The sequence below is a fragment of the Cotesia typhae genome, unplaced genomic scaffold (genome assembly GCF_013202065.1).
Source record: "Cotesia typhae breed Kobodo isofemale line unplaced genomic scaffold, CoteBio_Ctyphae scaffold_13, whole genome shotgun sequence".
In the NCBI taxonomy this organism is placed as follows: domain Eukaryota; kingdom Metazoa; phylum Arthropoda; class Insecta; order Hymenoptera; family Braconidae; genus Cotesia; species Cotesia typhae.
In genome coordinates this window covers 6,806,523-6,823,602 of record NW_027423774.1, presented here as the reverse complement: position 1 = coordinate 6,823,602, position 17,080 = coordinate 6,806,523, and the positions used below count along the sequence as shown (strand labels likewise).

The window sequence follows — 17,080 nt, the reverse complement described above, 5'->3', positions numbered from 1 at the left end:
TTTTAAAGATATAAGCTCATGCCAGTGTTACACTCATCAAGAGCTTTCATTTGAGTACCCACATGCATTTTTGATATATTTTTCATATATACATATATATAATATATAAAATATATGAAAAATTGATGTGGGTATTCAAATGAAAAGTCTCGATGAATGTACTTACGGGGTGAGCTTAAAACTTCAAAAATGTCAATATTTCAAAAGATACAAGTCCATTTCTTAATTATGTTAAATTTCACTGTACTTTTTTAACTATTAACGTTTTTAAAGATATAAGCTCATCGAGGTGTTACACTCATCAAGAGCTTTCATTTTAGTACCCACATGCATTTTGATAAATTTTTCATATATACATATATATAATATATATAAATATATGAAGTTGGCAACACTGGCCTGGATAGTAAAGACGCGTAAAAAATCAGTGTAAAGATAGTATTAAAGAAATAATAACAAAATATAGAGAGAAATAAGGGAAAATAATCAATACAGAGAGAAAAAATAGGTGATTGAAAAAAGAAAATAAAAGTGGAAGCAGAAAAAGCGGATTATAGGTAAAATGAACAAGGAAAAAGGTGAAAATGAAAGTAAGGTTAGGGAGCAAACAGTGGAAGACGGAATAGAGGAGTCCAGGAAGCCGACAAAAGAGGGCGACACAGGGAGTGATATAGACAGCGGGGAAGAGGACGAGGTGGAGAGCAATGCAGACAACGACAAAAGCGTAAAAGAAAAAAGAGGGAGGGGAAGACCACCATTGAAAAAAGAATTGGCGCGAGAAAACAAAACGGGAATGAGAAAAGGAGCACTGGAACAATACATAAAAGGATTCAAAACAAGTTTCACTCTAAACAGGACACCAGAAAAAAACAACAGCGACAATAGAAAAGATGATGAAGAAAAAAAAGAGAAAGAAGAGGAGAAGGAGAAGAAAAAAAGCAAAGACGAAGAGGAAAAAACACATAAAGAAAACGTAGAAGCACAAGCAAAAAAAAAAAAGAGAATAGAAGAAAAGACGTGAGCTAGAAGAAAAGCAGGCACAAGATGAAAATAATGAGATAATGAAAGAGAAATGGTGGGAAGAAAAAATCGAAAGAATGGAACAGATGGTGAAAGAAAAGCAGGGGGAATTATTTGAAAAATTTTGAGAAAACTAAGCAAGGAAACAGAGTGCAAGTGCAAGTGCAAGGAAATAAGGAGTGAAGAGGAAATACAAACAAGAAGAGAGCTAGAAATATGCAGGGAAGGAATAGAAAAAGAGAGAGGATAATAGAGGAAAAAAACGAGGAAATAGAAAAGTTAAAGAAATTAGTGAGATATGGAATAATGAGACAAGAAGAATTAACAAGGAGTTTAACAGACCAAAGAGAAAAAAGAAGAAGCAGAGAAAGTAAAGCAAGCGAAGATGGAGACAACGAAGAGAGAAATGAAGGTGCAGAAGAAGCACAAGAAGAACTGGAAAGGAGAGTGGAGGACTTAATTAAGGAAACAAGAAAGAGAGAAAAGGAGAAAAAAAGAAGAATGGAAAAAGAAGAAAGAGAGAAATTAGAAAAAGAAAAACCAAAGGGATTAAATGAAAAAGAGATGGAGGATGAAATGGAAAAAGAAAAAGAGTAAGGGCGAACTTGCACATACAATACGGAGTGGAAAAATACAGAAAGTGGGAGGAAGTAATGATGCACCTAGAGGAAAGGTTAAAAATGAGAATAGAAAAGAAGAGGACAACACTAATAAAAAGAGGACAAATAAGAATAGAGTGCAACAGTGTAAGAGAAAAAAAAAAATATGGGAAAACAGAAAAATTATGAAGGAACGGGAATATGGATAATGGACGAAAAAACGAGAAGAGAAAGAGAAGTTGAGATATGGATAAGAAAAGTAGCAAGGTGGGAACAAAGCAATGGAAAGGAAGTGGAAATAAAAGAAAAGAGACTAAAAATTGGAGACATCTGGAGAAGCTGGAACGAGACAAAAGGAGAAATGATGGAATGATGGTACGACAGCGAAAAAGAAGAGAGCAGAAGGAGAAAAAACAAACGGAGCACAGATAAGAAAAGAAAACAGAGGTGAAAGTGAAGTAGAAGAAACAATGAGTAGTGAAGTGAGGTATGAGCTGAAAAGCAAGCAAAAAAAAGGGGGAAAAAAGATAACAGAAAAAGAGAGAAAGGGAAGTGATACGAGAGAAGGGATAGAAAGGGAGAGTAAATGTAAAAAAAATAGAATCAAAGATAAAAAATATAAAAGAAAAACAGAAGATTTTAATATGGAAAAAGCATTAAAGAGAGAGAGAGTGAGAATGAAAAAGAATGTAAAGAGAATGAAAGAAAATGTAGAATGATGAGCTGGAACATTGCAGGTATGAAAGAGTATGAGGATGTGAGAGAACTTCTAGAGAAATATGAAATAGTGTACCTAATGGAAACATGGGTAGAAGAAAAAAATAAAGAGAAAGTAATAGAAAGGATGAGCGACAAAATGAAGTGGTGGTGCAAAGTAGCAGAAAGAAGAGTAGGATGTAAGAGAGGAAGGGCAAGTGGAGGCCACTTAGTGGGAATAAAAAAAGAAATATGTAATGAATGGGAAGTAGAGGAATGGATGCATGGCTTTAAAATAACGAACAGAGAAGAGAGTGAGCTAATAATAGCAATATATAATAATGTAGGAATGAAAGAGATAGAGAATAAAATAAAAAAATAATAAATGAAAATGAGACTGACTTTGAAAAGATCATAGCAATAGGGGATTTGAATGCAAGAATAGGAAAATACAATGCAGAAGGGACGAGTAAAAAGAAGGGAGGAAATCGAAAGATAAAAAAATAAATGCAGAAGGGTGGAGACTAATAAAAATGTGCAATGAGTTAGGACTAAAGATATTAAATGGAGCAAAAGAAGGGGATAGATCAGGAGAAATCACGTTCATTGGAGGAAAAAATAAAAATAGCTGTTCAGTAATAGATTTGGGAATGGTATTAGATAGGGGAGAAGAAGATGGAGTAGAAAAATTTAAAGTAATAAAAAGAATAGAATCGGATCACCTGCCAATTGAAATAGAACTGAAAAGACAAGAGAATAAGATAGAAAGGAAAGAGGAAGAAATAAGAGAAAACGAAGATCTAAAAAAGATAACGGAAGAAAGACTACGATGGAAAAAAGAAAAAACGGAAGAATATATGGAGGGGACAAACGAGAAATGGAGAGAAAAAAAGAGAGCACACAAGAAATAAAATGGAACGATATAAAAGAAGTAATAAAAGAGGTGGCAAAGATGACAAAAATGAATAAAAAGGTACGAAATGGAAAAAGGGGGGGAACACAAAAGAAAGAATGGTTCAGTGATAGATGCAAAGAACTAAGAGAAGACGTTTGGAAAAAATTGAAAGAACTGACGAAATATGGAAACAATAATGAAGAAAAGAAAAAGTATAATATGGCAAAAAAAAATACAAGGAAGAAATAAAGAAAGTGAAAGAAGAATGGTGGGAAGAGAAAAAAAGGAGATAGATAATGCGACAGACATGAGTAAATGGTGGGAAATGATAAACAAGTTCAGAAGTAAAAAAAATAAAAAGTGCAAGGGAGAAAAAATAAGTGGAAAAAACTGGGTTAAACATTTCGCTAGCCTATTAAATAGTAAAGAAAAAAGGAGAAATACAGAAGAACAAGATGGAGAAAAGAGTGAAGAAAACAGTGAGGATGAAAGGCTAGACGAGGAATTTGGAAGACAAGAATTCAGAAACGCAGTCAGAAAGTTAGGGAGGAATAAAGCGCCGGGAGAAGATGGGATCACGGCAGAATTTATAAAGAATCTACCAAGAGAAATGATGGAAGATGTCAGAAATGTAATAAACAAGATGTGGATAGAGGGAAGACTACAAGAGGGATGGGAAATAGCAAGGATAATTCCAATATATAAAGCAGGAGACGAAGATATAGCGGGAAACTACAGAGGAATATCCCTGCTAGACATAGGATACAAGATACTGACAGCAATGATGGCGGAGAGGATAATGAGCTGGACAGACAGAGAAGGGAAGATAAAAGAGAGCCAGGCGGGATTTAGAAAGAGAAGAGGAACAAGAGACCACATATTCACACTAAATGCATTAATAAACAGAAAGATAAGAGACAAAGAAAAACTGTATGTATGCTTTATAGACTTGGAGAAGGCGTTTGACACAGTAGACAGGGACTTGCTGCTGAAGAAGTTATGGAGAATAGGGGTAAAGGGACGAATGTACAAGATGATAGAATTGATATATAGTAAAACAATAAATGAGGTAGTAATTAATGGAGCAAAATCAGAAGAATTTGGAGCGGATCAAGGGGTGAGACAAGGTTGCGCACTGAGTTCAGTGCTATTCAACATATTCATAGACGACATGGAAGACGAAATAGTGAGAAAAAGAATAGGAGGAACAGTAATAGGGAAGGAAAAAATATATATGATAAAATATGCGGATGATGGAGCAGCAATTGCAGATACACAGGAAGGATTAAGAGGAATGCTGAAAGAACTAGAAAAATATGCGGATAAAAATAAATTAAGGATAAATGCAAAAAAACAAAAGTGATGATTTTCAAAAACGGAGGAAGAAATGAAAAAGGGAAGTGGGAATACAAAGGAGAAAAGTTGGAAGTAGTGAAGAGCTTTAGATATCTAGGATATAATTTCACAGCCAAAAACAGCCATGAAATGCACCTAAATATAATGAAAAATAAAGCGAACAGGATGGCGAACGCGACATGGGGTGTAATAAGAAGAACAGAAAGAAACAATATGAAGGACAGGATGTACCTATATAATACACTGGTAAGGTCAGGATGCATGTACGGAGTAGAAATATGGGGATGTGGAGAGGTGAAAAAATAGAAGTAGTACAAAACAAATTAAATAGGATGGCACTAGGAGTGTCAAAAACACCCCAGGATGCATAGTAAGGAGGGAAACGGGAAGTGGGATAATAGAAGAAATAATAAGGGAAAGGATATGGAGATACATCATAGAAATCGCAGGAATGGAGGACACAAGATGGCCAAAAATATGCCTAAGGGAAGAGATGAGAGGAATAATAAATAAGAAACCGACAAAATGGGGAAAGAAAATAGAAGAAAACGCGAAGAGAATGAAATGCGAGAAAGTAATAGAAAAAATATATAACAGAGTAGATATAGAAGAGATAGAGAGTGATATAAAGACAGGAATAGAACTATTAAAGAAGCAATTGATAGAGAAAGAAGAGTCAAGGATAAGAGCATCGAAGTTTAGTGAAATATATACAGAACTAATGGAAGAAAGCGAAGAAGAAATATATTGGAAAAACAAGAAAATTAGAAGTGCAGATAAAGAATTATGGGCAAGAGTAAGGTGCGGAAACCTAGTAAAAGCTGGAAAAAAAGGGGAAAAGGATTGGAAGTGTAGAGAATGCAGAGAAAAGGAAGAGATATTGATGCATGTTTTAACATGTGAAAAAATAAGGAATAAACTCACTAAAGAAAGTAAGGAGGAAATAAAGAAATGGTGGGAGGAATCAGAGGATGAAGACAAAATAAAAAAAGAAATAGTGGGGATAATGAAAGGGAGGATAAGAACGAGAACATGCAAGGTGATAAGGGAAATAGAAAATAATCTAAAGAAAAATGAAAGAGAAAGAGAGATAGGGAAAAAGGAAAAATAGACTTTAAAGAAAGAAAGAAATGAATAGAGTGAATGAGTATATAAAAAAAAAAAAAAAAAAAAAACTATAGGCTAAAGGTATAGGTAAAAATAGAGAATTAACAATAAAATTCCACGTAAAATATAAAAATTATATACGAAAATAACAGATACCTTTATATGTATAGTAGAGTCAGGAGAAAAATATATATGTAAAACACCTTGTAAAACGCAATATTTATGTGATACAAGTAAAAATAAATCTATCTATATAAATATATGAAAAATTAATGTGGGTACTCAAATGAAAGGTCTCGATGAGTGTAACATCGGGATGAGCTCATATCTTTAAAAATGTCAATAGTTCACAAGATACAAGGTAATTTCTTAATTATGTATCTAGAGGTAAGCATTTTTGAATGCAGCTTAAATACTTATCACAATAAATTGACTATCGGTGAGAATGAAATAAAAACCTTGAAAAGGCACAAATTCAAGACCTTTGCAATGACACTAAATTCAACTAAAAAAAACGATTTTATTATATGACTATCCTGGAAGCAAAATTTTTCTCATTATCTTAATAATATAGATTAATAACGTAAAAATTGCAAAATGTGAGACAATTTTTTAAACTTAAAAATTATTTAAATTTTAATAAAAAATAAATGTATTTTTTTTTGTCGCAATTTAAAAGTTAGTGAACTTTCTTGGTATAAATAATTGTTATTTAAATAACACGAATATTTTTTTCATATCTTCTTGACTCAGTTGTTGAATTACTTTTAAATTAATAATATGTCATCCGATTTGACGTTCTGTAACAAATGGAGTGCTGCAGAAATTTTTACAAGTTTATTGAAGCGATTAAAATCTCTGAAAATAATTCACAAAATAATATTTTAGCGAAAAAACTAAAAATTAATATAATTACATTTTTATTAAAAAATTCTTTGAATTTCTAAGAAATAATCATTTGTCAAATTGTCGGTATTAAAATTTATTAATGTTATTTATCCAAGTGTCGATGTCAATTTTACGTAGAAAAAGTATCACTTTACCTAAATATAAATAGAGAGACTTATCGCAATTTTTTCACTCTCAATTTTGTCTTCTGAAGAAATTCTTTAACATGTTCTGCCAATTTTTATTCGCTCTGCTGCTCAGTCTTTTCATTTATGACCAGGTGAGTGAATATTTTTTGTTTTTAATTATTACAAATGATCTTCTGATAAAAAATCAATATTGTAGGTGAATCCAGCGCCTGCAAAAGCTCCAATTTTACCAGAAGTCAATGGCATGATGAATAAATCAGTGGCTGGCGCGTCTGCAGCGGTTAAAGATGCCGAAATCACAGCGAAAGAAATAGTCCAGGATATCTTCAATTGGACCAACCAAGTTGGACTGTTAACCAAGCAATTGGTAGATTTTGCTATTGATTCGTCGCAACAAAATGGAAATTCCATGGTTAATTATAATCCTGCTATGTCTGTTGGCGGGCTAATGGGATGATATTTCTATAAATAAAATGAAAATTTTGTTTTTAAAAACAACTGTACAAAAATAAATGATAGATTAATTGTTTTGAAACTTTACTCAATAATAACATGAAATATTCTAAAAGCACATATTGATTTTAATAATATATTCTTATGTTGTAAGAATGTAAATAATATTATACCATATACCATATATTGAGTTACGGAAGAAAATCTCTAGTACTTACTTAGTACGTTACAGTACAATATTCAATTAACCTGGAAAAAAAAAAAAAAAAAAAAACTTATAATATGTAAATTAATTTCGGCAATGACGGAAAAATATGTTATCGTCTTAATTTTGTAAAAGTTATTATTAATAACTTACTATGATTATAATAATATGATAAGTGATAAGAATTATATTTGCACAAGTGCTTGACATGCTTTTTCGAATAGTTTTTTAGTGTCACTCATAGTAGAAATCAGTATATATATACGGTAACTCCATTAAGATCACCACAACAAATCAACTATTCATAAAATCAATCTCGCTGACATTTATCGAATTTTTAAAAGAAGAAATGTTTTTACGGGCTTTTTGTATCGTCGCTTTTTTCGGGCTTCTGAATGTGGTAATTATTAATTAATTTATTATTAATGATAATAACAATAATAACAACAACAACAACAACAATAATAATAATAATAATAATAATAATAATAATAATAATAATAATAATAATAATAATAATAATAATAATAATAATAATTATAATAATTATAATCATAATCATAATCATAATAATAAATTTCATTTAAAAATGTTTATTATTATTATTATTATTTTTTTTTTAGTTTGTTATTAAATGCTCAGGGGGGTTATCCCCGGAGTCCGATTCTCCGAGGGCCCAGCCTGAGCTCCATCCGTTACTGCTAGGCCACTCCGCACAACAAGGTGGTTAGTGATCACAGCAGGCCAAAATCATTTCCCTAAGTAGACGGAGAGAGCCTAGTATAACAGCCTTCTGCATCCGGACTGCCAAGAACTCAGCTTTTGATGAGCAAGTTGGAACTTTGGCAAGTGAGGATACAAAAGACCGTTTCATCCCTCCAAGGACGCCAACAATCAGGACGATAAACTTGACCTGATCAAAAGTCACCTTTTTTAGGTATCAGTACGGTTCGCCCTTCTACAAGCCAGTCCAGAATCGGATCGTCAGCTCTAATGTACGATGTAAATATGCGGGCCAGATGGAGGTGGGTAGAAGTAAACTTCTTCCACTAGAAGACATTAATGCCATCTGGTCCCGGGGCAGCCCAATTTTTGCTGCCATTTAGAGCTGAACGAACTTCATCCACACTGACTGCAGGGCTCTCTCCATCAGCATTCTGTCGACGGTGTTCCCGACAGAATGCTTTGAAGTCGTGCAGAGCTGGAGTGTTGGTGTTCACGTTTGGTTGATCTCCATACAACTCAGTCCAAAAAGTTTCCACCCGCTCAGGTGTTGGATAATTCCCGGTAACATCGGTCTTTGGTGTCAGGAAGCGTGAGGGGCTGGATCGAAACAGTGAGTTGTCGATCAACCGCTTCAGCCTTTTCTCTAATGACTTTTTAGCAGCCACTAGAGCCCGCAATTTATTAAGAGATTCTTCCTTGATGACAAGAAGAGTACTCTTATTCAGTGTGTGATGACGCCACCGAAGTTCAGCAGCAATGCGCCGAATTCGGGGCGTGTATGTTCTTTGAGTTATTTCGAACTCAATCACACACTGAATGCGGGAGACCTGTTTCCGGGATATGTCAATTTTCAAGCCAAGTTGTGAGATGCGCTGTTTCAACCTTGCCTCGATCGAGAGACAATGTCTCTCTTTCGGAAAAGCAGAAACTGCTGCACCATACACAACCTGACTCACAGTGAGCAGGGTGGAATCCTCTAGAATGTTTGCACGGAGATCTTCATTTACCGTGTCAAGCTGTTGTTTGGAGTAAGTTATCTTTTTAGATATACTTACTTGTCGTCCTATAAAGGGATTGTTGTTGTCCAAGGAGGAACGGCATCGCTCTTGGTGTAATTGCGTCGGAAAAGAAAGTCTATTAGACTGTCTTCTATCCGGCACAAGCGATCTTCTATTGCGCCGAAGATGAGCGGCATAGTTACGTAGGTGTTTGTGTGTAAAATGCGCTAGCTCCGGATGCATATCACTCCAATGAGTGTGCATCCGGGCCATATAACCGCTCACCCCCGGTTCGCTACGTTGGTAGCACACCAAGAGATCGACTCTCAGTTCTTCCGTCCACTTAAAGTTTATCCTAAAGGCGCCAGGGTCGTCGTTGTTCATCGGTTCCGGTGTGCTCCTCCCACCTGATGAATGATCCTCATCCGAAAAGGACCGGTTGTGGGGAGCACTTCTGAGTGTATTCCTTGTAGTAACTCAGTTTTTCCATGCAGTGGGTAGTTGGCCCACTGCACTGTCTACGTCGTTCGCCTACAGGCCTGATGTTATGGTCTGCGTTTCCCGCTATGCGCCGCTTGAAGGCCACGTAGCAAGCACCGCTTATTATTATTATTATTATTATTATTATTATTATTATTATTATTATTATTATTATTATTATTATTAAAAATTCACTGTACTTAATTATTACAATTAAATTTTTTTTTTTCCTCAAAGGTTCATTCAGCGGCTGAGAATGCAGAAGAACAGAGGGAAGAAATCCTCAACGCACAAGAAAAAGCGACAATAAAAGTCTTGACCGCTAGTTTAAAAGCCGAAGAAGCATCCAAACTAAATTTCGTTCTAAAAGATAAAGCCAACGATTACTACGCCGCTGGAGTTAATTGCAATGACTATAAATTGAAAGTTGAGCTGGTGAGAAGAATTACTGATGGCAAAAAGAAGAGACTGGAAAATGAGATCAACCAACTGGCTGGTAAAACTGATCAAGATTCTCTAGAAAATCTTGCTATAGTGAAAAAATTAATTGGGCAAATTGAAGAAATGGAGAAACTTTCAAGCCAACATATTAAAAATTTGACTGACATTGAATTGGCTGCTAAACTCGAATGGGAAACTTTTAACAATGAAACTCAAAAGGCGGTGGAAAATGCTGAAGAGATGAAGAAAAATGCCGTTAAAACTGTCATAGAAGCTCTTAAACTCACTGCAAACTGTTCTGATTTGGGTAATATCTATCCAAAGTTGACGGCTCGTGATGCTGCTCAGAAATCTTGTATTGATTATTTCAAGAATAGGCTTCTAGAATTGGTGCCTGGTCTTTCTGGTTCTTCAGAATTGTACGAAAGAATGAAGAAAATCTGGATTAAAGGACAAAAAGAATTTGTTAAAACTGCCGCTTAGGTAATTTTATTTTTTATGGTACTTAAAATTGCAAAGATCAGCTTTTAAATGATGAATTTCTTTTAATTATATTTTTTTTTCTATTCTAGAATTATTTTATGCCAACTGATGCAGAACTGAAAAAGCTTTTTTAATAAATAAATAAATATAAGAATATTTTAACGAATATTATGTAATTTTATGTTTTTGGAAATTAATAAAATTTTTAATATTAATTTTAAATCTGACTTGATAATTATTTATAGTATTAAGGAAATTATTGTAAATAAATTTATATACTTTATTATTAAATTAAATAGTTAATAATTGATAAAATATATTTTTAAGCGTAAAAAATAAATAGAAAAAAATGTCTTCTCATTGAAGAATATGCTTACAAAAAGTAAGATGACCTACAAAATTTTAAATAAAAGATCACTCATACTGAATTGTTGCTCAAAGGAAGCGCACACAAATGTGTTCTAAAAAAAAGAATGTTTTTTTGAATGTAAAATTATAACACTATCAAAAAGTGATCAATAGTATTTATACAAGTGTCTTCTAGTGAAAAAGTTGTTAGATGTAGTTCTAGATATCAATATAAATAGTCGATAAATCGAACAACATAATCATTCTTTAGTGAAACTTTTACTTGAACAGTTCATCAAAGTCCGATTATTTTTTAGTTTGATAATAATGATTGCTCGCGTGCTGTTAGTTGCTTCTGCTGCAGCTCTTTTGAGCCCAGGTACAATATTTATGACATCAGAGTTAGCAGTCACTAGATTATTTTTATGACACTGAAATTAGCAGACATTAAACATTTTTTTAGAGTTTTATAGCAATTAAATTATTATAACAAAAATTTAATTAAAAAATTCCACATGTAAAAATTAATAAAAATTACAAGTGAAAATTTTTAGAAGCATTTTTTTATTGTAATTGATTTGTTATTAAAATTTTTAAGAATGAACTTTAAATTAGCTGACGTTTAAGAATTTTAGATTAATTTTTATCAATTAAATTAGAAAAAAAAAAGTATTTTTACAAAACTGCACGTATAATTTTTAAAACTTTCTACATGTAAAATTTTTTCAATTAATTTTTTTTTAAAATAATTTTTTCAATAAAAAAAATTCTAAAAATTTTTAGATGTCGGCTGACTATCGTCATTTTAAAAATTGCAATTTTAATTTTTTTAATTTTTAAATGTCACTTTTTTTTTTTTTTTTTGATAATACTGAACTTGACAGATATTAAAAATTTTTTTGGAATTTTATAACACTTAAATTATTAAAAAAAAATTCAATTAAAAAGTTTTACATGTGAAAATTAATAAAAATTACAAGTGAAAATTTTTAGAAGCTTTTTTTTATTGTAATTAATTTGTTAAAAAAATTTTTTTAAATTGACAGCTGATTGCTAACTTCAGTATTATTTTTTTGCCACAATTTATTTTTTACAAAAATTATTAAATTAATTTTAATCTGAGAGTTTTGTATTTAAACTTTATGACATCAAAGTTAGCTGTCACTTGATAATTTTTTAATTTTTTTTAACAAATAAATATTTTCTGAAAAATTAAGCTAGCCGGCATTTAAAAATTGTTAGAATTTTTTTTTATTGAAAAAGTAATTACAAAAAAATTTTTTTTTAAATCCAGCGGTTGCAGCGACGGGCTTGGTGACTCGAGCTCCAGTGACTCAGAAACCGAGTTGGCCGACGCTCAGTACAGAAGAGCAAAAGATTATCAAAATGTATCTGGATAAAATCAAGACAGAAGCTTCCACAAAACCTCCGACGATAATTGGAAATATTGTCAGAGCTTGGGCTAAAGTTAATTTAGAAATCGCTGACTCTCTAGATCGGGTAATTTTTTTATTTATTATTTTTAATTGTTAAAAAGTCTGTCAAGTTATACTTCTTTTGGCGCGTTTGGATGAGAGTGAAATTTGTGAGCTACGGGAACATGATGTCCCAAAAAAACGATGAAACTCAAGTTGGAAGACATCTGATAATTTTTAGAATTTTTTTAACAAATAAATTATAGTAAGAAAATTTTATTTAAAAGTTTCATCTTTAGAAGCTCTGAAAAATTATAAATGTTATTTTTGTAAATAATTTTCCATGCCTAATTCATTTTTAGAGAAAAATAAAAAAATTGTTAAGTTTCTGCTAACTTCAGCCTCATAAAAATCGTTCCATATTTTTTCAAATTCGAAAATAATGCTGTGAAGCGGGAAAAAATAGGAGTTACGGATAATTATTACGTGAAGCGTTCCAACATTCACGTAACAGGATATTTTGGTGGGAAAGGATTGAGAAAGGATTAGGGAGAGGAACTTTTTAATGTGAGTGTATAGAATATGCGAGAAAAAATTCAAATAGCTCGGACTGAAGTTAGCCATCAAATATAATTTAAAAAAACGCCATTCGGCCATACTCGAAATGGAAGGTAGATTTCACAGCATGAATTATCATATTATCCCATTAACTTCTGTCTGACATTAAATGAAATTTATTTTAATTTCATTAGGATCTGTTGAGAATTCTCGATAGAATAACATTCATAAGTCGGTTGTACTATAAACATTGACTGAAAATAGTTCAATTGCACTCTTAACTTCGATAAAATAACTAAAAATGGTCGAAATCTCAATGTTATATACGTCAAATTAAAGGTCATTTTATGAGCTTTCACATGAATTTATCAAAAATTAGCCATCCCTTTTTAATCAAAAGTTATACATCAATGAAGTCACCAAAAACGTGATTTTTACTATTTTGATCATTTTGAAGAGCTACCATTTCTAAACTTATTGACAGATTTTGCTCATCTTCGAACTCATTCAAGGTTATTATCCAAAAAATATGTGTACCAAGTTTCATCTAAATCCGTTAAGAAGTGTAGATGCTATCATAAGTTTTGAATTCGAGTTGCGATGGCGTTCGCAGAATTTCCTTATCCTCTCATCACTCTGTAAAAGAATTCTCTTAACGGAATGATCGAGGTTTTATTTAAATTAATTTAAATAATCTCTTAAGTCTGGAGCTCAACTTTAAAATTTGCTCGAACGTTACACTTTGCAACTCCAAAATTAGTTGATTCAGAAAAATCTTAAATAATATTGAATTAAATTCATATGATAATTAATGATTTTATATTTATACGGTATAGCTAAATTTTTACTACAATAAAACCCTTTTAATTTTTTTTAACTTGTTTTTTTCAATCATTTTTGCAATTTTTTTTTCTTTAAAATTTTTTTTACACACACCATTTTTTATTAATTATTTTATTTTGCTTTTCAGATGAAGGCTTCAATAAGGGGCATCCTCAGAAGACCAAATGGCAACAAAAATTCATTGATGAATTAAAGTTTAATTATTACTGAATTGTTTTTACATTTTGTTTTATTGTTAATTTTTTATACCTAATTGGGAAGAAATAAAAATGATTATATTAACATATTTTGTAATTAAATTTTTTAATCACCTCTAATTATAATTAAGCTTAAATAATTAAACACTTGATTTTTTTATCTAGTTTTTGTGAATATTAATTATGGATTTTTTGTCAGTTCAATAAATTAATAACATTTTATCTTGGAAGATATATTACTATTTTATGTAAGCACCTGGGATAGACTGACATAAATATAATTATTGAAAGTAAATAATCTAAAAATTTAAATACCTTGAATAATTGGATGAATTTTATATTTAAACATAATTTACTTAGCACATGGATATAAATTATTTTTAGAATAAATTAACACCATTTCTTCTAGTAATAGTAATGCTTACAATATTTTGTCATATATAACTTTAGCTTATTTGTTTTTTATTTCACACATTCACGATTTAATCTTCACCATTGTCGCTGAACTTATCTTCTCGAATTATGTTCTGATTTCTTCAATAAAAAATACCTATCAGCATCTCTTCTAAGATTTTAGTTTATTAAAAATTTTAAGGGGGTATTCTGGTCTAGAAACATGAATTTCAGGTAATTTTTGAAATGTCGTAAAAAAAAGACAATTAATATTTTTACTATACATTTTTTTATTAGTTGTTTGTTAACATTAGAAAAATACAAAAAAAAATTAAAAACTAAAAAAAGTACAAAATTTTTAAAATTATAAGCTGACGGAGTGGGGGCTCTTTAAAAATTTCCACGTGACTATGACCATGATTTTAACCCTCCTAGTAATCTGAAACTAAAAAAAAAAAAAAGATTATTAATCAAGAATAATGTCGCAATGGTCGGAAGTAGGGAAAAGTTTGAAAAAAAATTTTTCACAAAATGGCGACTGTTTAAAAAAAAATTTTTTTTTCGACCACTTTTTCTGACGGTTTTGAATTTTTTAAAAATAGTTAAAATAAAAATTTGGGGATAGGGCTAGTTCCAACCATAGACAAGCCAATAAAGAAGACTCTATAAAAATTCCAAGTAAATCGGTCCAGTAGAACCTGAAAAATCGTGGTCATCGTTCCGAAAAAGACAGTTTTGAGAAAAACGCGTTTAAAGTTTCGCGTAAAGTTTTTTCTAGTCTAAGTCATATAATGATATTTTAAACTTACATTGATTTAATCTGCCATTCCTGCCTCATACATTGGACCTTCCTCGACTTCAAAGAAACTATTTTCTGCATTTCTTTCTTCATATCGAGCAGTTCTGGCCTCCTTTGAAGCGATGGATGCTCGTGTTTCGGAGCGGTCAATCCGGGCGTTGTCGCGTTTGCCAGCAAATGAATGAGCTTCTGGTCCAATTTTTATTCCCATCAGCTCCATCATTTTTAAAATAGGAATAAAGCCTTCATTGAAAATACAAACGCTAATAAATGTCGCTATCTCGATAATATGAAGTCCAGAATGAATGTGTTTCGGAGCGAAAGTCCAAATCAGAGAGTTCAGAGACTCATTATTATTCTGCGTTTCTGAACCTAAACATCGGGTCAATAATTCCTCTGATGAGAAGCTTTCGTAAATTGGCTTTATTACTTTCAAGACGTTATCAGACAGAGGAGGATTCTCGTGGTCAAACTCCTCTAATGTACGTACGTATGCAGCTTTTTGCCACTTACACCAACTGTCCGTACCAGGTGGGCAATACATATGTTGCGGATTTTCATTTGTAGAACTGCTATGATAGTAAGTAGCCCAAATTGCATTTTTCATGTTCTCAACAGAATCAGGGTGCCGGCGAATCGCTAAGCCATAATATAAAGACAATTTATTAATGACTTTATCAGTTAATTTGCCTTCACCCTTTCCACCAATCCCTCTATTTTCTTTTTTTCGCTTTTCGTAACCTTGCACCCATTCTTTTTTAGACGTGACCTACGCATTCTTTTTTTTGGACAAATGGGTTACCATCGTAAGGATCCATATCGAGAATACCCTTGAATGTTTTAGTGTCACCATCTTCAATGTATTTAGCATATTTCACTCCGTGATTTTCATTTGATCGACAGAACATTTCGACAATAGCATCAACTTCCATTTTGCCTGCACTTCCTTTATGGTTTATTGTACATAATTCTTCATGACTTTCATACCAATCGTTATACGCAGCAATATCAGAATATTTTTTATTTTTCCAAACATTACAGCCTTGACAGAAACTAGATTTGACAACAGTATCAACAACCTTCTTGCAATTTTTTGCTACAAGTGTAGTTACTCCAAATAGAGAATTAAAACCCCTTTTTTTCCATGTCCCATCGCCAGAAACAGTAAACTCCGTAGAACAAGCATTAGGATCACTAGCTGATATTAACTCTTTTTCTTCATTCACAGCTTTGGAAATAATGAGGTTATAAACTGTACATGCGGCCAAATGGATGTTTTCGATGCAAGCGTAGTATATACTGATTGATAATCCTTGACAGATATCCATGATACTGCAGAAGATATTTATTCCCTCCCTGCCAACTCCCAAAAGCCGCATAGCAAAAATAATTCTTCGGTTTACTTCAAAGGATTTGTCGACGAATGGACATGATGGTATATATTGAATACTATCGCAACCACATTGTAATGAAATTTTAAAACCTAATCCACGAAAAGATGTGCGTGAAAATTTAATCTCTTTTTTACATTGAGCGCACAAAACTAAAGAAGAAATCATCGAGAAAACCGTGCAAAACTCCAATACACAGTAGCCGTAATTATTTTCAATGATCACCTCTTCATCATTAGATTTTTTAGTTTTGCTGCTGATGCACTTGTAAAATTGGTGTCTTCTTGTGCCGTGTATCGATTACCGTGAAATTGCCTTTTCTTCTGACGATGTGGACGCGTACGCCTTTCCGCGGAAGATTTTCTATCCATTTTATTTTTAAACAATATTTTTAACTGTTATTATTTAACTCACAGCACATACGTCCACGTGGTTCAGAGGTTAGAATTCAACTGTTAACAGCTGGATGCAAGTGAATACTAAATGTATCAGATACGGGTCACCTCAGGTTCTCATATAACTATATATGTGTATAACTATATATATATATATATATATATATATATATATATATATATATATATATATATATATATATATATATATATATATATATATATATATATATATATATATATAT

The 17,080-nt window shown here is 31.9% G+C and overlaps 3 protein-coding genes across 5 annotated transcripts in view; 2 read left to right on the top strand and 1 right to left on the bottom strand.

Annotated features, from left to right (window-relative positions):
* LOC141535535 (uncharacterized) overlaps window positions 1-13,816 on the top strand; it is a 37,924-nt gene extending 24,108 nt beyond the window's left edge. The window contains exons 7-8 of the transcript XR_012480604.1: window positions 12,139-12,344; window positions 13,788-13,816. The gene's annotated coding sequence lies outside the window, so the exon portion shown is untranslated. The remainder of the gene's footprint in view (window positions 1-12,138; window positions 12,345-13,787) is intronic.
* On the top strand, window positions 7,640-10,718 carry LOC141535539 (uncharacterized). Of its 2 annotated transcripts, XM_074255503.1 has the most exons (3): window positions 7,640-7,768; window positions 9,810-10,496; window positions 10,586-10,718. In XM_074255503.1, the coding sequence occupies exons 1-2, from the start codon at window positions 7,718-7,720 to the stop codon at window positions 10,494-10,496; spliced, it is 738 nt and encodes a 245-aa protein (XP_074111604.1). In that variant the 5' UTR covers window positions 7,640-7,717; the 3' UTR covers window positions 10,586-10,718. The 2 variants fall into 2 exon arrangements, with proteins under 2 accessions (XP_074111604.1, XP_074111605.1); XM_074255504.1 differs by having other exon boundaries at window positions 9,810-10,718.
* Window positions 13,817-14,061: 245 nt separating the features above from the next.
* LOC141534203 (uncharacterized) lies at window positions 14,062-16,984 on the bottom strand. Of its 2 annotated transcripts, none has more exons than XR_012480383.1 (2): window positions 15,060-16,984; window positions 14,062-14,695 (listed from the first exon to the last, which is right to left on the bottom strand). XR_012480383.1 is itself a non-coding variant. In XM_074253398.1 (2 exons), exon 1 carries the CDS (start codon window positions 15,654-15,656, stop codon window positions 15,066-15,068), a length of 591 nt encoding a protein of 196 aa, XP_074109499.1. In that variant the 5' UTR covers window positions 15,657-16,970; the 3' UTR covers window positions 14,062-14,695; window positions 15,060-15,065. The 2 variants fall into 2 exon arrangements, 1 of the variants encoding a protein (XP_074109499.1); XM_074253398.1 differs by having other exon boundaries at window positions 15,060-16,970.
* Window positions 16,985-17,080: the final 96 nt, after the last annotated feature.

Bases quoted from the DNA above. Each gene is read 5' to 3' on its own strand.
- LOC141534203 (XM_074253398.1), bottom strand. From the start codon at position 15,656: ATGAAAAATGCAATTTGGGCTACTTACTATCATAGCAGTTCTACAAAT.
- LOC141535539 (XM_074255503.1), top strand. From the start codon at position 7,718: ATGTTTTTACGGGCTTTTTGTATCGTCGCTTTTTTCGGGCTTCTGAAT. The intron at 7,769-9,809 runs GTAATTATTAAT...TTTTCCTCAAAG, and splicing joins TTTTCGGGCTTCTGAATGTG to GTTCATTCAGCGGCTGAGAA.